The sequence below is a fragment of the Lissotriton helveticus genome, chromosome 11, assembly GCF_964261635.1.
Source record: "Lissotriton helveticus chromosome 11, aLisHel1.1, whole genome shotgun sequence".
Lineage (NCBI taxonomy): Eukaryota > Metazoa > Chordata > Amphibia > Caudata > Salamandridae > Lissotriton > Lissotriton helveticus.
In genome coordinates, this window is record NC_136072.1 from 63,856,122 (window position 1) to 63,880,258 (window position 24,137).

The window sequence follows — 24,137 nt, forward strand, 5'->3', positions numbered from 1 at the left end:
ACAGGAAGGCAGTTGTATCCTGGAGTCGAGAGACACCGCGACGAACTCATCCTTGACGGACTGTTGGCGCTGCCACAGCCCTGCCTTGTGAACTATTGTCCTGCCTGCTGGCGCTGCCGCGGCCCTCTGCAACCTTCATCCTCGTGGGACCTGCTGGCGCTGCCGCGGCCCTCTGCAACCTGCATTCTCGTGGGACCTGCTGGCGCTGCCGCGGCCCGTTGTAACCTTCATCCTCGTGGGACCTGCTGGCGCTGCCGCGGCCCGTTGCAACCTGCATTCTCGTGGGACCTGCTGGCGCTGCCGCGGCCCGTTGTAACCTTCATCCTCGTTGGGACCTGCTGGCGCTGCCGCGGCCCGTGCCACCTACGACCTCTTCGGGACCTGCTGGCGCTGCCGCGGTCTGACCCATCCGAACACCGAGCTCGAGGATTGTGAGCTATCACCGTTACACACCCGTACCCGTGGGTACCAAGACTGTCCCGCTACCCCCTTCCCTTACTAGAGACTAGAATTGAGAGGATCATCGTGTCCTGATCGCCCTGTATCGTACCACTCTACTACCCGAAGTGCCTATAAAAGGTGTTACCATAAGCTTTGTGTGGTGTCCATCTGTGGGGGGGAAGTTACCTGTCTGTGCGATCACTCTGCTCGGCCGACCCTCCAGGTCCCCGTCTAACATTGGTGGCTAGCGGCGCGATCCGAACCAACGCGTACCGTACAGACAGTAACTCACCCTACGACTAAAACCACAATGACGACCAAAGAGAGCGGATCGGCGGAGAAGTTCCAGATGGAAAAGCTGGAAGAATACAACCACCGAGAGCTCAAACAATTTTGCATGGACTTAGGCATTGCTACCACCGGGCTAAGCACAAAAGAAGACTTCAAAAACGCCCTAGAGGCCTGGACAGAGACAAATACCGCAACCCCCCGGGACCCCGCAGCCCCGGAAGTCAACACCACCCGGACGGAGGAACGGAGACCAGGCCCCTCCCATGAAGAGATCCAGGCGCGGGAAAAAAATAGATTACACGAGTTAGACTTGGCACGACTCAGATTAGACGGAGAGTTGAAACTGGCGGAACAAAAAATAAACTTAGAACACTTACGGCTCAGAGAAGAGCGAGAGGAAAAACAGAGACAGAGAGACCTCGAAGAAAAAAGACTGGCATACGAGCACGAGTGCAAACTAGCGGAGATAGAAATACGCAAACTGAACAAAAACCTAGGGGTGCCCGAGCAACCGCACTCCCCGGGTCCTACCGAGCAGAAGGTCCACATCCCCAAGGATGTGGTCCGAGAATATCACCGGAACGACGACATACAGCAGTGGTTCAAAGCCTATGAGATTGCCATGACCGCCCACCGGGTCGCTCGAAGTGACTGGGGAGCCGGTCTATGGGGGAGATTCGTCAACGAGGGTCGTGATGCCCTGCTGCAGCTTCCGGACCATCAAATGACGTCCTATGACCATATGAAGGCCGCCCTCCTCAGTCGATATGGACTTACACCCGAAATGTACCGCCAGATGTTCCGCAACTGCACCCGGATCCCAGGTACGACGTGGTTGGAATACGTGAACTATTTCAGCCGAGCCTTCGAGGGGTGGATCAAGGGTAACAACGTAACCACCTACGAACAACTCTTCAATCTCATTGTGTGGGAGCACCTCTCCAACAACTGCTTTGTCGAGCTCAGGCAGCACCTCCTCGACAGTAAATTGACTGAACCCCGGCAGCTCGCCACCGAGGCTGACCGGTGGGAGAGCACCCGAGTGGCCCGGAGTGGGCCGAATGAGCAGAACAGAACCAACCAAGGTCACCATCGTCCCCGAGGAGGAGGACGAGGCCCGGGCCGGGGCAGAGACGCCGCCCCGGCCGCACCCACGAACGCCACCCCGGCTCCAGCAGGCCGGGGAAACCCCCCGATGCGCCCGGGGTTCCGAGCTAACGTGACGTGTCATCGATGCCAGCGAGTCGGCCACTATGCCAGTGACCCGACCTGCCCGAAGAACCAGGTCCCCGGGCCCCGCCAGATGGCGGCCGCCGCCCTGGGAGAAGAACAAATCTCCGAAGACACGGAGACCTATGAGTCGGAGCAGTTCGAGTGGGAACCCGCCGCCATGACCCTGGCATGCCTGGGAGGAAGAGACATGGTCCCGCGGACTCCCCTGCCCGCCAACACTCGGAAGTACAGCCAATGGGTGAGCATCAATGGGCGCAAGGCCGAGGCCCTGCGTGACACCGGGGCCAGTGTGACGGCCGTCCGCTGTCACCTGGTGACCCCAGAACAAATCCTACCAAACGTACTTTGCCCCGTCCGATCGGCAGACAACTCGGAGAGCCTGTGTCGGATGGCCTGCGTCCCCTTCGAATGGGGAGGAGTGTCCGGCATGCTGAAAGTAACTGTCCGTGACGATGCCCCCGTAGACTGCCTCCTGGGGAACGATCTCGAGAGCTCCCCGTGGGCCGCTGTGGAAAGAAGAGAGCATCTGGGGATGTTGGGTCTCCCGGACTGGGCATGCGTAACCACCCGGTCCATGGCCACCCGCACCATCCCTAGACCAGAAGAACCAGAATGGGCAGCGCCTCCGCCCTCGATCCCTCCAGAAGAAGACTTCCCCCAGACCGACCACCCGGACCCCACCCCAGAGGGGTCCACACAGCCCCCCGAGCTTCCCGACCTGGCTCAGTGGCGTCAAGAAGGGGGGCCCACCCAGGAACAATTCCGGCAGGAGCAAAAGACCTGCCCCTCCCTCGAGGGATTGCGACAGCAAGCGCTCGCCCAGAGCCAAGGAGACACCACCGGGGCCCACTGGGTTTATTGGGACAATGATCTCTTGTACAGCGAACAGAAAATCGCAGAACTGGGGGCCGGGCGAGTGCTGGTGGTGCCCCTCCACTTCAGAGACTTCCTGTTGAACCTAGCCCACGATGTCCCCCTGGCCGGGCACCTGGGCCAAGACAAGACCTACCACCGCCTGGTGACTCACTTTTTTTGGCCCAAAATGAGGAACGATGTATCCAACCATTGCCGGTCCTGCCCGACCTGCCAGGCCAGTGGGAAGAGCGGCCGCAAACTCAAGGCACCCCTACAACCATTCCCCGTGGTGACCACCCCGTTCGAAAGGGTGGGAATAGACATTGTGGGGCCCCTGGACCCCCGAACAGCACAGGGACATCGCTTCATCCTGGTCCTGGTGGATCACGCTACCCGCTATCCTGAGGCGGTCCCCCTTCGTACGATAACAGCCCCAGTAGTGGGTCGAGCCTTGATGGGGATCTTCTCTCGAGTGGGCTTCCCCCGAGAAGTCGTCAGCGACAGGGGTACGAACTTTATCTCAAAATACATGAAGTCCCTCTGGCAACAGTGTGGGGTCACCTACCGATTCACGACCCCCTATCACCCTCAAGGGAACGGACTGGTTGAGCGGTTCAACCGCACGCTCAAAGGGATGATTGGGGGGTTGGAAGAGCCCCTCCGTCGCCAGTGGGATGTGCTACTACCGTGCCTTCTCTTTGCCTACCGAGAAGTCCCCCAGAAGTCCCTCGGCTTCAGCCCTTTCGAACTCTTGTATGGACACCCGGTGCGAGGCCCGCTCAGCCTAGTCAAAGAAGGCTGGGAAATGCCCCCTCTAAAGAACCCTCCAGATGTTTTCAAGTACCTCCTAACCCTCCGCAACCAGACCAGAAGGTTCAGAGAGATGGCAAAAGCAAACCTGGAGGCCAGTCAGGAGGACATGAAAAGGTGGTACGATAGAAATGCATCCTCCATCGAATTTGAACCCGGTCAACAAGTGTGGGTAATGTCTCCCACCGAACCATGCGCCCTGCAAGACAAATGGACGGGGCCCTTCAAAGTAATCGAGCGCAAGAGCCCTGTCACCTATCTCATCGATATGGAATCTTCCCGAAACCCTCTCCGGGTCCTCCACGCTAATAGACTGAAACCCCACTTTGTACGCTCCGAACTCAGCCTCCTGATGGCAACCGACAATGGAACCGAGGAGGACTCCGAACCCCTCCCTGACCTCCTACGGTCACGGGAGAAGGACGGCTCCGTGGACGGGGTCCGACTCTCGGAGGCCCTCACCCTGGAACAGCGCCAAGGCTGCCGAGTCCTCCTGCTACAGTTCTCCACCCTGTTCTCCCTCACCCCAGGGGTCACCCCCTGGTGCTTACACGACGTGGACACGGGAGACAGTCCCCCTATCCGCCATCGGGCCTACCGCGTACCAGATCGGGTACGGGCCTGCATCCAAGAGGAGGTGGCCAAGATGCTCACCCTCGGGATCATCGAGCCCTCAGACAGCCCCTGGGCCAGCCCAGTGGTACTGGTCCCCAAAGCGGCCGCCCCCGGCACCACGCCGGAGCTCCGGTTCTGCGTCGACTACCGGGGCTTGAATGCGGTCACCAGAACAGACGCACACCCCATCCCCCGAGCAGATGAACTAATCGACCGCATGGGAGCTGCCCGCTACCTCAGCATCTTCGACCTGACAGCGGGCTACTGGCAGATCGGTCTCACACCCCGGGCCCAAGAACGATCTGCATTCTCTACCCCGGATGGCCACTATCACTTCAAGGTCATGCCATTCGGCATGAAGAATGCCCCAGCAACCTTTCAGCGGCTAGTAAACCAGGTCCTGGCAGGACTCGAAGGATTCAGCGCCGCCTACCTGGACGATATCGCTGTGTACAGCCACCACTGGTCCGACCACCTCCACCACCTCCGAGAAGTGCTACAGGCCCTCCAACGAGCTGGCCTCACGATCAAGGCCAGCAAATGCCAAATTGGCCAGGGGTCCGTGACCTATCTCGGGCACCAGGTGGGAAGCGGTCTGGTGGCCCCTCTGCAACTCAAGATCGCGGCCATCCAGTCGTGGCAGTCCCCCATCACCCAGACCGAGGTCCGCGCCTTCTTGGGACTCACGGGCTACTACCGACGGTTCATGAGGGACTATGGCAGCATCGTAGGGCCCCTCACGGAACTCACCTCCAAAAACCAACCAAAGAAGGTCAACTGGACCCCAGACTGTCAAGCGGCCTTCGAGAAGCTGAAGGCCGCCATGTGCTCCGCCCCGGTGCTCCAGGCCCCCGACTACAGTCGGGAATTTATCGTCCAAACAGATGCCTCCGACCATGGCGTTGGGGCAGTCCTTTCCCAGCTGAACCCCGAAGGACTTGACCAGCCAGTGGCTTTCATCAGCAGACGGCTCCTGGCCCGAGAACGACGCTGGAGCACCATCGAGAGGGAGGCCTTCGCCGTGGTGTGGGCCCTCAAAAAGCTCCGGCCTTATCTCTTCGGCACCCACTTCCGGGTCCAGACCGATCATCGACCCCTGCAATGGCTCATGCAGATGCGGGGGGAAAACCCGAAACTACTACGTTGGTCCATCTCCCTGCAGGGGATGGACTTCACTGTGGAACATCGACCCGGCCAGGACCACGCCAACGCGGATGGCCTGTCCCGCTTTTTCCGCCTCGACGAGGAGAGTCCCCAAGAAGATGGGTGACTCTCCCCGCCTTCAGCTGGGGGGGACGCATGTTGGACAGGCCACATGAAGGGCTCGCTCCCTCCCCGCAGGACAGGGCCCGGGCCACCGTCAGCACCATTGCCCGGCCCAGCCGCCATCTTGGACACGGCACCACGCGGCCGCGCGGCCTCAGCCCGACCCCAACCCGGGGCCTGGCCAGGCCCCGACATCCCGGCACCACCCTCCACCCAGGAGGTGAACGGCCCACTTGGCAGGTCAATGGGAGTACGAAGTGTCGACGGCTCTCCCCCGCCAGGTGCCGAGCACCCCCAGCCTCCTCGGGCGCTGGCTCCACCCCCCTGCTGGGTGTCTGGACTCCCTCATCCCAGACCTCCCGACCTCCAAGAGCGAGGGTCCGGACATCAAAGGGCGCCAGACCTATAACTGAGGCAGCCCCAGGACAGGAAGGCAGTTGTATCCTGGAGTCGAGAGACACCGCGACGAACTCATCCTTGACGGACTGTTGGCGCTGCCACAGCCCTGCCTTGTGAACTATTGTCCTGCCTGCTGGCGCTGCCGCGGCCCTCTGCAACCTTCATCCTCGTGGGACCTGCTGGCGCTGCCGCGGCCCTCTGCAACCTGCATTCTCGTGGGACCTGCTGGCGCTGCCGCGGCCCGTTGTAACCTTCATCCTCGTGGGACCTGCTGGCGCTGCCGCGGCCCGTTGCAACCTGCATTCTCGTGGGACCTGCTGGCGCTGCCGCGGCCCGTTGTAACCTTCATCCTCGTTGGGACCTGCTGGCGCTGCCGCGGCCCGTGCCACCTACGACCTCTTCGGGACCTGCTGGCGCTGCCGCGGTCTGACCCATCCGAACACCGAGCTCGAGGATTGTGAGCTATCACCGTTACACACCCGTACCCGTGGGTACCAAGACTGTCCCGCTACCCCCTTCCCTTACTAGAGACTAGAATTGAGAGGATCATTGTGTCCTGATCGCCCTGTATCGTACCACTCTACTACCCGAAGTGCCTATAAAAGGTGTTACCATAAGCTTTGTGTGGTGTCCATCTGTGGGGGGGAAGTTACCTGTCTGTGCGATCACTCTGCTCGGCCGACCCTCCAGGTCCCCGTCTAACACATACACATATTCACCCACCCATACAGCTGTTCCACATGCACTCTTGAACCCATACACCCAGTGAATCAACTACTCACACATCTATGCACAGTCACACACCCCCCACACACCCACACGCTTAGGGGCTCATTAGGATTGCGGATTTCCCGCATCCTCCGGGCCGGCGGAAGCCACCGCCGGCCCGGAGGATGCGGGAAATCCGCTGCGGACTGAAAAAGACCCCCCGCCAGATTAGGATGGCTGGGGGATCGATTTTTCAGTCCGCAGCTTTTCCGCCGCGGTCGCCTTCCGACCGCGTCGGAAAAGCAATAACATGCCTGGCGGTGTCCATCAGACACCGCCAGCCATATTATGATCGCGTAGAAAGTATGCTTTTCCACGGCGGCTTTTCCGCCGTGGAAAAGCATACGGAGATTGCCTTCGGGGGCCCGTTGCGGGCCCCCTGGGTGAAGGGGGGGTGGGGGGTGCACATGGGGGGTACCTATGGTACCCCCCTGCATTTGGGTGAACAAAGCGGCAGGCACCGCGCGGTGCCTGCCGCTTTGTGCACGCAAATGCTGTGCATGCATTTTTAACATTGCGGCGGGTGCAGCTTGAAGCTCCACCCGCCGCAATGTTAAAAATAGAAGATGTGACTGCCACCCTGGCGGTCACATCCTAATCTGTATGAAGGGACCGCCGCTGCCCCTGCGGACGGTCCCTCCTACTCTATGGTGGCGGACGGACTCAAGTCCGTCCGCCATCATAATCGGCCCCTTAGTCTCCCATACACATACTCAGGCAACCAATCAAGAACCCATAGAGACACTCATGTAGCTACTGATCAACCCATGCAGCAGCTTAAACAACAACAGACAGACTGATACAGACATTCACATAGTTTAGTCACTCACTAAACTCAGTAAGACACATTTAATCACTCATTTATACAGTCAGTCACACACCTACTAAATCCTCCATCCAGACACTTATACACCCACTCATTCTTCAATACACCTTGGCATATATATATAAAACATATTTAAACTTTAAAGAAACACACAGTCACTGGATGATGTCATCAGTGATGTCACTGACCATGTCATAAATGATGTGATATGTGACGTCATCAGCAGTGCATTGCGGGGGCACGAGTTATAGTTAGCTGAACTAACTATAACGGCAGAATTTCTCTGGTTTTGTAGAAATGAAATGTCCAACTAACTATAACGTCCCTGAAACCTATGTTTTTTTCAGTGAATATATATATATATATATATATAAATATATTCCAATTGACACTTAGTCACAAGTTACATACACGATCAATCATCACTTACTGTGACATTGATCGAAAACATTCATGATGTTCATGAATGTAAAAAGCGTTTTTTTCTAATATTAGGAAAACACTTACAAGTGTAGTAACATACATAACACCTCGTTGTTTTAAGCCACCCCCCACGCAGGAGCATTTAAATGCTCGTTTAAAAAATCTTAACAACGTGTACACTACATGGTCCAGCATGCACCACAACTAACACCTGGGTGTAACAGTATAAATAGTAAAACTAAAGAGGGACTAATGACAAACACTGCCGTGAACAGGAACTACGGTTCGAAACGCGTAGGAGCTTTTGTCACGTTCTGGAAATAAAATAACTGTTTGAAATCCAAGAAGTGTGCCGCGATACCTTTTTTTGTGTGGAATGTTTACGAGACACTGCCCTGGTCTTGGCGCGGGCACCCACTGAACAGTGCTCCCGCTGCTACAGGACAATTTGTGTGTGTATATGTATATATATCTTCTGCTCCTGGGTCTGCCACACACAGAAGAAGCGCTCGAACAACTGAAAAAAGGTGTGACCCTTCACCTTTATTAAATTGGTATGAACTGCTGTCGCATGCAGGCAGGATATGCAGGAACTCCGTCTTTGCCTGACGCGTTTCAAAATTGATTTCTTCCTCAGAGGCTTGGTAACGAAGTTCTCGTGCACCACTTCCACGCACTAATTAATGGGCCATTACACGCCCAATGCATTGTGGGAGTGGTAGTGTTAAGTTCCTTAATGGTCGCACTTAGTTAGCTGCCGCTCTGTATGAGCCCAAGCTCCGAATGAGCCCCCACACGCGCCGCAGTCCTCACCCAGCTCAGCTGCTCCACTACTGAAATTGGTAAGATTCCAATGTCCTGGCCCCCGTATTAGACAGGGTGGTGCTCCTTCGCGGCTGGGCTGCCGCTTTAAACATTCTGCTCCTGGGTCTGCAACACACAGAAGAAGCACTCGAACAACTGAAAAAAGGTGTGACCCTTCACCTTTGTTAAATTGGTATGAACTGCTGTCGCATGCAGGCAGGATATGCAGGAACTCCGTCTTTGCCTGACGCGTTTCAAAATTGATTTCTTCCTCAGAGGCTTGGTAACTAAATTCTCGTGCACCACTTCCACGCACTAATTAATGGGCCATTACACGCCCAATGCATTGTGGGAGTGGTAGTGTTAAGCTCCTTAATGGTCGCACTTAGTTAGCTGCTGGCAGTTCATACCAATTTAATAAAGGTGAAGAGTCACACCTTTTTTCAGTTGTTAGAGTGCTTCTTCTGTGTATGGCAGACCCAGGAGCAGAATCTATAAATATCTATCTATATTTTTATATATATATATATATATATATATATATATATATATATATATATATATATATACAAAAACGACTTTTTCCTCCCCGTTTGAAGAAAATTGCACAGACTACTCACGATGCTTCAGTGATTTTATTTACACGAAGTCAGCAGCTCCCTACCGACGCGTTTCGCCACTTAAGGCTTGGTCACGGTGGCGAAACGCGTCGGTAGGGAGCTGCTGACTTCGTGTAAATAAAATCACTGAAGCATCGTGAGTAGTCTGTGCAATTTTCTTCAAACGGGGAGGAAAAAGTCGTTTTTGTAAATAGGGTGGCCGGCACCCGCACAGACTCGCCGTAACCAGAGACTGGGAACAGCCGGGAATTTGTCGTACATATATATATATATATATATATATATATATATATATATATATATATATATATATATATATATATATATATATATATATATATGCTCATGCTTGACCAACGAGCAGGCGGAACTCAGCCAGGGATGAGGGCCTCAAGCAGCAGCCCAATGTTCGATCTGGGAGCCACCTGCTTGCTGTGTCTTGAAGCAGTCCCCTGTTGGTCAAGCATGAGCCTATATATATATATATATATATATATATATATATATATATAAAAAACCTACTGGCGGTAGCCAGTAGGTAGTTATAGTCAGAACCTTGTTTCCATAGGAAAAGTGTTTTGATTTGCCAATAACTTTGGCGCCGTTTGACGAATTTTCACGAAATTTTCAAAACTAATGGCACGCTCAGGTCAACTTTTGTCTTGAAAGTTTCGGGGTGATTCGTCAAGCGGGGGCAGAGAAAAAAGGGGGGTCCCAAAACGTGTTTTCTCCATAGGAAACTTTGGACACGGCTACAGTCTGAACTGCTGAACCAAATTACACCAAATTTGGCAGAGAGATAGCTCTTGGTCCAGAAAGCACACATATCTTTAAATGGTGTAAATCCGTTCCGTAGTTTTTTAGATACTTAAAGATTTACAGATATCGATATTTGAGAATTGTGAGATCTGATTGGCTGAGCCCTCCCAAGCATGAGCTTGCTTCTGATTGGCTGCCAACACTTCAAACCAGGAAGTGTTGGCAGCCATCTTGTGACTCGGTACCAAGTCAGAAGGAAGAAAAAAGGTGAGAAAAACGATTTAAAAAAAATAAAAGGGGGCGGGGTAGATACATCCTGGCCCCATAGGCCTGATCAGGGGGTCCCACTGGGACCCTGGGGCCAAAAATGTTTTTTAAAAAATATTTTCGGCAGAATTCAGCGCAGGGTGCGCGAATCCGGCCAAAAATATATATATAACGAATCACGGGCTCCCACTTCCTGCCTCCTTTCCATATTAAATCTAAGACCAATGTCCTTAGTGTGTACAGAACATGCTCACAAATGGAATCACTGTCAAGCTATTAAAGCAGTAATATAGCATTACCACTTTAGATGACACAGTGCTGCTGTCCATCATGGAGAGCAGGAGACGTTTCCAGATGGCCAAGCAGACACTTTAAGTTGATATTGCTTTTAACAGATTACCCTCAGAAATGAGTGCATCTGTGATATATATATTAGCGCCAAAATATTTAACTGCACACATTGCAACTGTATTTGGAAGCAAAGATAAATGGCTGGTAACCACACAGTTCAGGGCGCTCAAGAATATCTCCAGAGATATTTATAATGATATTCGTAATAAAGGGTGCAGCTAGGTGAGAAAAGAGAGGTTACCAGGCTACCCTAAAAAAAAAAACCTAGGTGTGGCTATTACAATGATATATGGGGTATCTCACCTGCGCTCCAATTGTATATATGTAAACAGAGTACACTTGTAATCAATTATAGTATCTTAGATTTCAAGGAACTGATAATATATCACAAATCATATATGTGAAAAATTGTAACCATAAATCGATGGTCACACATATACCAAAAACATTTCTCAAGTCCACCAATATCAATAACTCTGGTAAAGATAAGTGTCCACAAGAAGTTGGTTCCAGTAGAATTCTTCTTTATTTTCTCAATACAAGTTCGGTAAATACTTGACACACAGCTACGATGTATTTCCAAAAACAGCCAACACGTGTTTCGTCTGGCATATCACAATTGCCAATGACTACATCAGGGCTGTGTATAAAATATCAAAGAAAAAATGATATCAAAAACTAAATATTCTAACAGAAATGTCTCTTATTTGGAAAATCTCAGAAATCAAAAGAAAGTAGATTCTTAAGATTCGAGAAAACAAGTGGTGCCAAGAGAAATGAAAAGAAAGCGGAAAAAAGAAAAGGTATCATCGAAGTCCAGGGTTCCCCATTGTGTCCACCTTATAGGAAGCAAATATAGGTAGCTCTGATCACATTTATTCAGGCGGAGCAGATAATGCATTCTTCATTGTAAAGGCATACATGGTAAAGGCATATGTGTGGTACAGGGAATGCATGGCAAAGGCATTGCATGGTAAAGGATGCATGGTAAAGGATGCATTGTAAAGGCACTTGTTGTAATGTCATGCAACACCCTATACTTGATACCCCATACCCTAGCATGTGTTACTGTACTGAGGCCCAAACCCATCTTGTGTTTCACTGTATGAAGCTGATCTTCATGTTCGCCAGCTTGTTTTACATTATGATTTCTTATTCCACTATACGCCTCCCTTTGAGTCCCTGTACACTCATTGTTAAAGCCCGATCAACTCCTCAGGTAATCGTGAAGCGAAGACCCTTGCTGTACGTGGTGAACCTTTTGATCCCGAGCGCCTTCCTGATGGTGATAGACATCATGAGCTTCTACCTGCCGCCACACAGCGTGGACCGCGCTTCTTTCAAGATGACCCTCCTTCTGGGCTACACCGTCTTTCTGCTCATCATGAATGACCTGCTGCCAAGCACTACCAATGGAACGCCTCTTATTGGTAAGGTGACCAGGATGGCCTGCTGCCCAGATGAGGATACAAAATTGTGCAAGATCACTATTTAACATTAGGGGTTATCAAGATGGCTTCTTGCCCCAGTTCAGGAACCATCTGGCAACCCAAATAAGCCCTTGAACACATTTTTGTATCAGCCCTTTATTGCACTGAATGGGGACAGGTATCATGCAAGCACCAGACTCTCCAGGCAACTTTGGAGCAAACAGGGCTCACGCGATGCACGTCTACACTGACCTGCACCATGCACCGCTATTTGAGACATCCATAGAATACTTTCAGTGCTCAGCTAGCTTAACTTTCACCACTGATATTTCTGTATTGAGACATAAACAGAGCTCTCACAAAACACATCCATTCTGGCCAGGCACAGCTATCTTACTGCTGAGATATCAAAGGAGCTCTCACACTGCACCAGGGATGGCTTGTGAACGTTAAAAGTAGTGGGGTCTAAAGACCCAACCAGAATTGCAGCAAGTAAGCAAGGAAAACAAGCATGTCCAGCTTCCTTCAAGGTAAGTTTGTCCACAATTTGGTGCCAAATGTTTCATTTTACAGAACAATGTTAAATAAATTGTCTAAAATGACATATAGTCTGAAGAGGCACTCTAGAAATATTCTAATGCTCTCATACTCTGACACATCACCTGGCTGTCCTCAAGAACTCTCTGAAAAGTGGTGGCAATATTGTGTTTGTTGTAGAACTGATTTCCTGAATAATTGGCCAAAAGCTATTCAAAATCCAGTTGAATAATCCTGGCCTTGCAATTTCACACAGATTAACATTTTACAAAATGCTCTCTATGATGACAAGGAGCCACCAGTATTACAGAGATGGTCAGCAATATGCCAAGGGCAGGACCCATCATGCCCAGGATGCCCATGATAAGTCCTAAAGGATCACAGTTATGGCAGGGCCCACTTAATCTCAAGAACCAGCCCGTTAATGCAACAAAGATTGTATTATGCCAAGGATAACCAGATTTATGATGTGTATGGGCGCCATCATGCCACGGATGCCCATAGCTGGCAATGAAGTATTTACACACCTACTTTTCCCCAGCAATCCAAAAACCCTGAAATGCTAGACTGGAATGTTTAGAGATCTCCAGATTGCAGCATACCTGGACAGGTTCAGGCTCTTCTAGAGCACCTATCTACCTCTGCCCCAACAAAAGCACCATGGGTCCGATTCACAGAACTAACTTAAGAAAAAATCCTAAACTTACTACCAGTTTGGTATTCACAGAAGGCACTTCCTCCTTTCAGTATTCACAGAAGTAATTTAGAAGTCCTAAAGTTAGGAATCCAAACTTTACTACTCCTAAACTGAGAAAAATCCTAACTTTAAGACTTTCGGTATCCACTCCTAAATTACTTCTGTGAATGCCGAAATGAGTAAGTGCCTTCCGTGAATACCAAAATGAGTAAGTGCCTTCTGTGAATACCAAAATGGTAGTAAGTTTAGGATTTTGTCTTAAGTTACTTCTGTGAATCAGGCCTTGTGTGTCTATAATGGATTTTACTGGACTTATTGAAGGCTTTATGTGGGATCGGACAGCATTGATATGGCTTTTCTCTTTTCTGAGATAGATCAGAGTCAGGCTCTACTTTTTTATGTCTCTCCCATGAACTATAAATACAAGAATCCCACAATAATCTGTTGTCTCTCCTTATTTATTTAATATTTGCATTTTACATCTTGCACATTTAATTGGAATTTTTGGGGCAAATTTTACTAAGAGGACACTTAACCAATTTTCTGCCTTTAAGAAACCAAACGCGAATCATGATATTCTAAAATGATTTATTTGAAATATGAAAACATGAAATATGAAAAATTAGATGAAATATTAACGTGACAAAGCAGAAGTACTAGTGGTGGGCAATGGCACTTCTGTTTGTTCACCTTCACGCTAGCGTGCTACACCAGGTCACGTTCCTCAGCCAAGGCACATCTTTTAAGAGGCTGGGAGTCCCCTTAGACTCTAAGCTTAAATGGACATCCAGGTCTCAGGAGTTGTCTCTTCCTGGACTTACTACAGGTGCAAACGTAGACCTGTTCTCCCCCTACTCTCGCCGGAGGGCATATGACCACCTGGAGCCACCATAACATGTTCAGTTTGGCTCCTTCAAGGCACTTTATCTTGGCTTAGCTAAATATTTGATGCAAAGATTTAAGTGAATACAAAACCAAGCCACAAGGGTAGTTATGTTTAAGTCCTGGTTACTAAATCTAAATCTATTCTTATTGTGTGACGCGAGCAGCCGATCCCCACCAGAATCAACTTTGTTTAGTACATAAAAGTTTAGTCAGAAAAGACCCTTCTTTTCTGAGTGATAAGATAAGCAGACACTCTCTTACTCTTGACACTGGTTCATTAAACTTATTAGTCTTGCATGTCTTTAGAAAATTACACTATGGAGGGAAATCTTTTTCAGTGCTTGCCCCCTGTTATGAAATACCTTGCCTTTTAAACTAAAGATTACTTCTGCTCAACAATTCTTCAGAAAAAACTGGCCTTACTTTTTTCTCGTTAGTTCCCCGCATGAGTACACTATGCACCTGATTTAGGGCCACATGCATCAAACTGCATTGGCGATTCCTAAATTGTGATTTTTCAAGAAATCACAATTTAGGAATCGCAAATGCTTATGTATGTAGGAATCGCTAAAAAAATTGTGATTGCTACACATTCCTTATTTGCGACTCGCAAATTGCGATTCGCAAATAAGGAATTGCTTCCCATTAATGGGAATTGCATGCAGAATTTGCGAGTACCAAATAGGTATTCGCAAATTGCGAATGCAATTTCAAGGGTGCAAGTGTGCCAAAAGTACACCCTGATGCACCACTGAAATTGCAATTTCAACACTTGTTGCACACACACATGCCCCAAGGACATGTATGTGTGCAACATAGAACTTTGAAAAATGCACTTTTGTGCATTTTTCTAAGATCTCCCTAATAACCACCAACTTTGACTTGATGGTAATTTGCGTTTTTTAATTGTGACATCGCAATTCTTTTTGGTTGTGGCATTGCATTTAAGGAATCACAATTTACGATTCCCTAAATGCAATTGTAATTTAAATAATCACAATGTTAGTGATTACTTAAATAGCGATTTTTGCATTTGGGATGATGCATCCCAAATGCAAAAATTGTGGTCGCAAAGGGGCAGATTCGCAGACTCTACCCCTTTGCGACCGCAATTTACAATGATGCTAGTGGCTCTTAGAGTTTTCCAGATAGGTTTCTCCATCACAAATATAGAAGATATTCCGTCTGCCCTATTACAACGTTACTATATTTTATGGCACATGTAATAAGGGGGGGCAGGCTATCCACCACATTTGTGACGGAGTAACTCATGCGCCAAATTCAAAGTTAGGCTTTATGCCTACCTTAATTTTTTTGTGGCAGAAGACCCTAGGATGTATGTTGCACTTTAAAAATAAATTAACTTATCTAAACTAAAGTAACTATCAAGGCACCCTAGAGTGAGGCTATTATAGGATAGGCGAGTGCAGGATGCAGCAATTAACACCTCGAAGAGCGCCCTTCGTCAGTCCGTGACACCTTTGCCTCACAAGAAGTCATAGCACCTAGGGGAATGAAGGGGAGTATTGGTACACCTATTAGAGCCAAGCTCTAGTTCTCATCTTGTTGACCCAAAAGCATTAGCCAGGGAAACGCTGCCTGCTGTGATTTAACCCGTTTGCTGCGGCCGCGATTTCGTGGCAGTGCGGCACTTTCGCAAAACGGGCGGGGTCGCATCGGCCGTTGGACGTGCGCAGCACTATGAAGGTAGTGCTTGTGACGGCCAACGGCAGCACTTAAGGGGTTAAATGTCTCGGTTAAGACTCCAGTGGGGCCCAAGCCCTGTGCTCCCACCACCAGAAGATCTAGACACTGAGCGATATTACAAGATGCAGCCCCCTACAGAAGAAGGCTCTTTGGATCTCAGTGGTAGCTCTGGCCCACTAGTGAATCGCTCCGCTTAAAAAGCACAGGAACCATGTGGGTCCTTCACTGGCCCCTGGACAACAGTCAACTAACGCACACACACATGCACAAACACACACAGGTGCGCACATGCACACAAACACACACATGTACACACAAGCATGCACACACACACACAGACACCTACACATGCACAAACACACAGATGTGCACACACACAGGCGCGTGCGCACACACTCACACACACCTGAGTATCAGTCTCTTTCTCAGCAATAGGGCACCATAACTTCTTTCCAAACATACACATGTGGGTGGTTTTGAATTAGTGATTTGTGTACAAACATGCATGCACACACCTACACGGACACACACATGCACAAACACACACACATGTGCACACACACGGACACAAGCACAGACACACAGAGAAACAGACACAAAGACACCGACACACAGACACACACTGACAGACAGACACACACAGACACAGACAGACACACGCAGACAGACGGGCACACACAAACACAGACAGACACACAGGCACACACACAGACAGACACACACGCAGGCTGACACAGACATACAGACACACAAACATACACAGACACACATACAGATAGACACACACAGAGACACACACATGCACACACACAGACACACACACAGGCACACATACAGATGGACATAAAGACAGACACACACAGATAGACATAAAGACACACACACAAACAGACACACACACAGACAGACACACAAACACACACACAGACAGACACATACCGACACACACACACACACACACAGACACGCATACAGACAGACACACACAGACACACACAAACACAAAAAACACACACACAGACACACACACACAAAGAAACACACAAACACAGACACACACACATGCACACACACAGGTGCAGGTACACACGCACACATACGCACACACACATGCACAACACACACAGGTGCACACACACACACATGCCCACACGCGCACACACATGTGCACACACACACACACACTTGAGTATCGGTCTCTTTCTCAACAACAGGGCACCATTACTTCTTACCAAACTGACACATGTGGGTGGTTTTGAATTAGTGATTAGTGTACACACATGCATGCACACACACACACACACACACACAAATACACCTACATGCACACACACATGCACAAACACACAGATTTTGCACACACACATGTACACACAAACGCTCACACAAAGGTGCGCGTACACGTGCACACACATGCACACACACACACATGCCCACACGCGCACATGCGCACATGCCCACACACGCACTTGAGTATCAGTCTCTTTCTCAACAATGGGGCACCATTACTTCTTACCAACCTGACACATGAGGGTGGTTTTGAATTAGTGATTAGTGTACACACATGCATGCACACACACACACAAATACACCTACATGCACACACACACATGCACAAACACACAGATTTTGCACACACACATGTACACACAAACGCTCACACACAGGTGCGCGTACACGTGCACACATATGCACACACACACACACATGCCCACACGCGCACATGCGCACACACACACACACACACTTGAGTATCAGTCTCTTTCTCAACAATAGGGCACCATTACTTCTTACCAAACTGACACATGTGGGTGGTTTTGAATTAGTGATTAGTGTACACACATGCATGCACACATACACACACACACACACACACACAAATACACCTACATGCACACACACATGCACAAACACACAGATTTTTCACACACACACATGTACACACAAACGCTCACACACAGGTGCGCGTACACATGCACACATTTGCACACACACACATGCCCACACGCACACATGCGCACATGCCCACACACACACTTGAGTATCAGTCTCTTTCTCAAAAATAGGGCACCATTACTTCTTACCAACCTGACACATGAGGGTGTTTTTTAATTAGTGATTAGGGAGGATTATTCCAAGTACAATACCCCACCCTTATTTTCCCTGCCATGACTGCTCCATCCGCCTCCCCTCTCAGCGTTTAGAGGCATTTTCAAGGCTGCATTATCTTCTAGGCGCCATCCCTCTGCTCTTACAGGCAGTATTTCTTACATACATATCTAGATAGTCCATGAATGTGACTGATATTCTTTGTCTTCTCTTCCAGGTATTTACTTCTCAGTCTGCCTGGCTCTCTTGGTGCTCAGCCTCCTGGAGACTGTGATCATCACCCATGTCCTACACCGCGGCGCCGTGCACGGGACCAGGATTCCTAACTGGGTGAAGACGCTGCTGGTGGAGTTCATTGCGCGGCTGGTCTGCTATAAGGCCCCGCCGCAAGCGAACGAGAAGACTGCCACTTCTATGTGTGTCCAAGTGAAACAGAACAATTTAGGTGAGGACTGAAGCCACCACCACCATCAGAGGCCCAGGTGGTAGCACACCTATACGTTATATTGTAATTGCATTTATATAGCGCTTACTACCCCTGACGAGGCATTGAAGCTCTTTTTCGGCGAGTGGCACGCTACTCCGGAACTCAAAAAGGATTAGTGGTGAATTAGTATTGTGAAATATGAAATTAATTTGAGCGGTGGATAGATATAGGCAGGACTACTGACATGTAGTGTCACCACAAACTGCTGCACAACGGGCTGAGTGTGGCATGCTCACATATTAATTTATTAGAAGAATTTTTTATTATGCATTATTAATATAAACCTCTGCATATGCAATACTCTGCAGCAGGGTTAATAAAACACAGTATAAAACAACATTAAAATACTAATAACAACAGTAACAACTCTAATGATTTTCCCCTAAGCAGGATCTTGGGAGGTTGAGCCTTAAAAGATAAGATCAGAAGTGAGCTTGAATAAAGAGCACAGTTTGGTACTTTGAAGTGTGATGTGTGGGATCAGCTTCAGGGAAGGCCCCTTATGGGGTCCTTAAACTAGCTCTATGCCCCAAGACATTTATTTATTTATTTATTGATGCATTTTTATATAGCGCAGACTTTACTCGAAGGCGTCAGAGCGCTTCACAATAAGAACAGAAAATTACAGGTGGACAACTTACAAAAGCAGACGTTAAGTTACATGAGGTAAAAGTGACAATTGTGAGCAAACAAAATATATGAAGTAGCAAACAGTGCATTACAGGAGGAAAAAGTGACAAGTGTGCAGGTTACAAGAGAAAACAAAGTACAATTAGAGGTAAAATACTGCAATATATGTTAGACACTCAGGCACAAGAACAAACGTTACGTAGGCAATGGTGGCACTTGTGCAAGTATCAAAGGCAAACAACATGTGAGAGGTAGCAAACAGTGTGTTACAAGAGAAAAGTGGCATGTGCATGTTACAAAAGAGTACTAAACACAGGAACAAGGATAATACTGCAATAAATTGCAAACACTTTAACCACAAGAACACACTGGGAAGGCACTTCCATAGTCATAGAGAATAGAGTTTTCAGTAATGGGAGGTCTTCCTTCAGATAATAGAGAGGGCGTGAATTACTTTTGGAGGTGTCTTTGGAGGAGGAGAACTTTGAGGTCCGTTTTGAAGGCCTGGGAGGAGCTGGTGATCCGGCGCTGAGGCGGAAGTGAGTTCCAGATACTCACCGCGTTGCCTGAAAAGGATTGGGCTATCGATCTTTCCTTGTTAAAAGTGGGAGGTTCAAGCAGTAGATTTTCTGCATTACCTGATGGTCTAGAGCCTCCAGAGAGTTTCAGTTCATTCGCCAGGTAGCGAGGAGAGGAGGAGTGCAAGGCTTTGTGGGTGATACAGGCAGTCTTGTAGATAGCTCTAGCCTCGATGGGAAGCCAGCCGAGGGTGGATAACATTGGTGTGATGTGGTCGCTTCTTTTGGCCCCATAAATGAAACGAGCTGCTGAATGGAGAACTGATCTAAGGGGGGACAAGTGGGATTTGGGGAGGCCAGTAAGAAAAGAATTGCAGTAGTCCAGTCTGGAGAGGACCAGCGATTGCACCAGGGTTTTAAGGTTCTGCTCCGGGAAAAAGCGACGAATTCCCCAAAGAAGGCGCAGTTGGTATCGAGCAGACTTTGCAATGGAATTGATGTGGGAGATTAGATTGAGTTTTTTGTCGAGTATGACACCAAGGGATTTTGCGCTGTCGACAATGATGGGTTTATTGTTAAGTAGATTCATCTGATCCATCCATGATTGAACCGGGGGAGGAGAGAGTGAGGAGGAGAGGAGGAGGAATTCAGTTTTGGAGGGATTCAGAAGCAGTTGATGAGTTTACATCCAGTTTTGAATGGATTCGAGAGTAGACCTTAGGATGGAGAGATCATGAGTGGAGGCAACCTTGAGGTAGATTTGAGTGTTGTCTGCATAGAGATTATAGTGGATCCTGGATTTACTTAGGAGATTTCCCAGTGGTTCTAAATAGAGATTAAATAATGTGGGTGCAAGTATAGAGCCCTGAGGAACACCTTGACCTACCGCCACAGGAGATGAAAGACTGTTTGCTATTTTGATCATTAGGGATCTATCTCAGAGGAAGGAGGCAAACCATTTAAGCACAGTGGCCTCCATGCCCATTCTCTGTTGAAGAGTGTTGAGGAGGGTGTTGTGATTGACAGTGTCAAAGGCTGCAGAAAGGTCAAGGAGAATTAGAAGACAAGACCCCATGAATCGAATATCCTCAGAGGCTTTTCCGTGTGCGTGTATTAAACAGATTAGAGTTCATTGTTCTGACCCTTAAAGTGCTGAAAACAGAGGGCTGGAGGTGCAAAGAGCAGATTGAGGTGATTGATTCTGCCCCTGAGGTAGGTTGGTTAACTAGAACTTGGTGAAGTAAAGCTGAAGGCTAATGAGTCGTCCGGCTCCTGATCCTAGGAGGACTTCAATGTTCTTGACCCAAGCATTGCTCCTGTAATTAGAGCTAAGATGCTCATTAGAGATTTAATTTATTGTAGACTAGATAAAATCTGTAACTAGCTCTGTCATACGTGTGTACATTGGGCCAGATGCAGGCTTGATTTTCAGACTGTTCATAAGGTACGCTTTTGGATGAAATTTGTTTAAAGGGAAATAATTTAAAGAGTCAGTGATTATCTAAAAAGGGAAACAGCATTAACCGCGGGGGCTAAGCCACGCGTGCTGTTTCCGCACAAGCGGAACAGTGCTTTCCTTAACCAAGCATGTCAAATGTCAAATGTCTTGATTCTGGCAGGTGACATGGGGCATGTTTACACATTCTGGCTGGTGCACAAGTAGCTTTATACTCAAAGTGATATGGGACATGCTCATAGATCTATACATTGTGAGCTGGGACCTGGCAGTCATAGGAGCTGTGGTTAAACGTCTTTGCATAATGGACTATGGTGTGTGTTTTTTTGCTTAGTGTGCACACTGTTGTTGTTATTGTTAATTTGCACCTTGTTTCTAGGTGCCGAGGCATTGAGTTGGGATATAAAGTAACATGGTGGCAGATAGAATGAGAGATTTCATAGGTAAGGTTATGCAATTCTATAAATAGTGAAGAAGTGGCTGGTATATTGTTCTATAAGATACACAGGATACAAAGCTCAGGCCAGGAGGGGCCATTAGCAGTGTAGCATGGGTTGCCAGCATCGACCTTTAGCACTTCCTGAGTCCCTTCCACCAGTCAGGTATTGAGACCTTTACCCCAGGCACATCTTTTAAATCTTAAGAACATTTTAAAATGTTGCTTCCCTTAGAATCCTGCGCCTGGGGCGACCGCCCCTGTGGCCCAGCCCACCCTACGCCACTGGGTGCCATGGCTACACAGCCATAGTTACAATGGATGTATGTCATCATAACGCATGCTTTTACTACGCTTGCCTTTACAACGCAGGTTTTACAACGCAAGTCGTTACAACGACTTGCGTTGGGGGTTGCGCTGGATAGTGGAATAGTTTAATTTACTATTACAACTCCAGTCCCCGTGGATAGTAGGGAAGGTTTTGGATAGTAAATTAAACTATTCCCTATCCTGCAGTGCCCCCCAGCGCAATTCATTGTAATGTCTTTCGTTGTAAAACCTGCGTTGTAAAGGTACTGCATAGTGAAAGTTGCGTCGTAAAGGATATTTCCCGTTACAATGGGCCTATGGAGTTGGCAATTACAAGGCTTAACAAATATCATACAGCGGGTGTAATTAGTTAAGGACACATTACTTCTAAAGGCAAACAGTTCCGGATTAACAGGGCGAGGGAGGGGTTACAACAGGTGACCTTTGAGCCTCGCTCTGGGCTGCATCAGTGTCCATGAGCAGCGGATTTGTCTGGGAAGGTGGATTTGGAGGCGGGATCTGTCCCTGAGAAGAGTTGATTACTTCTGCATTTGCTTCTGCATGAGGAGGTGACCAGGAGCCCATCTCCTGAGTGAATGTTGCATGTAGAGGTACATTGAGCATTTTTTCCTGATGGTGTTTTGGGGTAATGCCTTTAATACATTTGTACTTGAGACTGAGCAACCTGAAAGTAATTGTCTTTTCGTGGAAGTCTATGCCACTGACAGGGGTATGACTACACATCTGGATTAGGTTTTGGCAGACAGGAGGCACAATTCTGGACTTTATGGTTTGGGTTCACTCTGTACAGGAGGTGTAGCTACTTCTCTGTATATGAGTTCTAGCTGTGCCATGACGTTTGACCATGCATCTGTTCATCATGTGATGAGGTTTAACTGCTCACGCGTATGTTAAGAGTTGAGTGTGGCCGTGACATGCGATGTGAACATTCATCTGTGAATTGTATGTTGGATTCTGTTGGTACAAAAGTGATATGTGACAATGTAAGTACAGAGTAGCAAAATGTATAATTGTAAGATCACTGTTGACACAGTCCAAAATTTTAAACATTGAGTTTTTCTTCCAAAGTCCTATTACACTTCTGAGATAAAGCTATCAGTTTAAAGTGAGTCCGTTTTAGCCCCTGTCTCCTAAGCGTTGACTCGTCAGAATACTGGTCAATTTGCTGTCGGACAATATCACAACATATGATGCTCAAGGGAGTATGACAATAGAGGCTGGTGATGACTAGATCTTTGTGAAGACAGATGCGCCTAAATGGCGAGTATGGCTGTTGTAGGCTCAACCACAAGTCGAAGATTCCCCAATTCAGGAATCAACTGCCATTTTTAATCTTAACTGTATAAAAGAGAAACCATTTATAGACAGACCAATTTTACATTTGTTGTTAAGACAAGTGTGAAAATCTAAAGAAACCTTATTGAAAATATAATTCCTTTGAAACCATATGGATTTCGATGCATCTGCTTTTTAACTAGGTTTTAAAAATGTTACGCATTGTGACTTTGCTGCTTTCGTTGATTCTCCGTTGACCACACTATTCGTGTCTTATAGATAGTGAAGAGAAGCTGAAGGTCCCCCAGGCGCCGTCTCCTCCGCATCCAGACTGCATGCACAGCCGCCAACAATTGGAGCATATCTCCCAGGACCTGCTGAGCATCCGCGGGTTCCTGGAACGGCACCAGCAGGAACGCGAGAAGGAGAGCGAGTGGGTCCGCATCGGCTACATCCTGGACTCGTTGTTGTACCGCCTTTATCTGTCCTTTGTTGCCATCTACGCTGTGGTCATCATCAGCCTCTGGTGTGTCTGGTACAACCTCTAAGTAGCTGAGACACAGATGGTGGGACTGAGGAGAGGAGAACTGAAATGGGGGCAGGCAGTGGACAGGGACAACTGCCCACCACTACCATCAAAACTTTAAGAATTGTTAATGTATGTTTAGACACTTCAAGATGACTATGACAGGACTGTAGCGAATTAGGGTGCAACTCATGTAAACAAACTGGCTATGATCATCCTGCGGGCCAGCAGAATTTCCTGAGTTGACAAGAACCTCTTGCAGACCCCCTTCGCTCTCCATAGCCCAAGATTTGCATGAAAGTGGATGCAATGACACTGAATGTGAACTACACTCGTTAATGTCTGCCTCGGCGAAGGTCGACTTTGATTCCTTTTCAAAACGTTGT

The 24,137-nt window shown here is 48.4% G+C and overlaps 1 protein-coding gene across 1 annotated transcript in view; it reads left to right on the plus strand.

The window, feature by feature from the left end:
- The window catches only part of LOC144790715 (5-hydroxytryptamine receptor 3A-like), a 62,518-nt gene extending 38,745 nt beyond the window's left edge, over positions 1 to 23,773 (plus strand). Inside the window, exons 7-9 of the mRNA XM_078665433.1 lie at positions 11,948 to 12,158; positions 18,311 to 18,538; positions 23,505 to 23,773. Of these exons, the coding sequence (XP_078521559.1) occupies positions 11,948 to 12,158; positions 18,311 to 18,538; positions 23,505 to 23,773 (708 nt within the window). The remainder of the gene's footprint in view (positions 1 to 11,947; positions 12,159 to 18,310; positions 18,539 to 23,504) is intronic.
- The last annotated feature ends 364 nt before the right edge of the window (positions 23,774 to 24,137 follow it).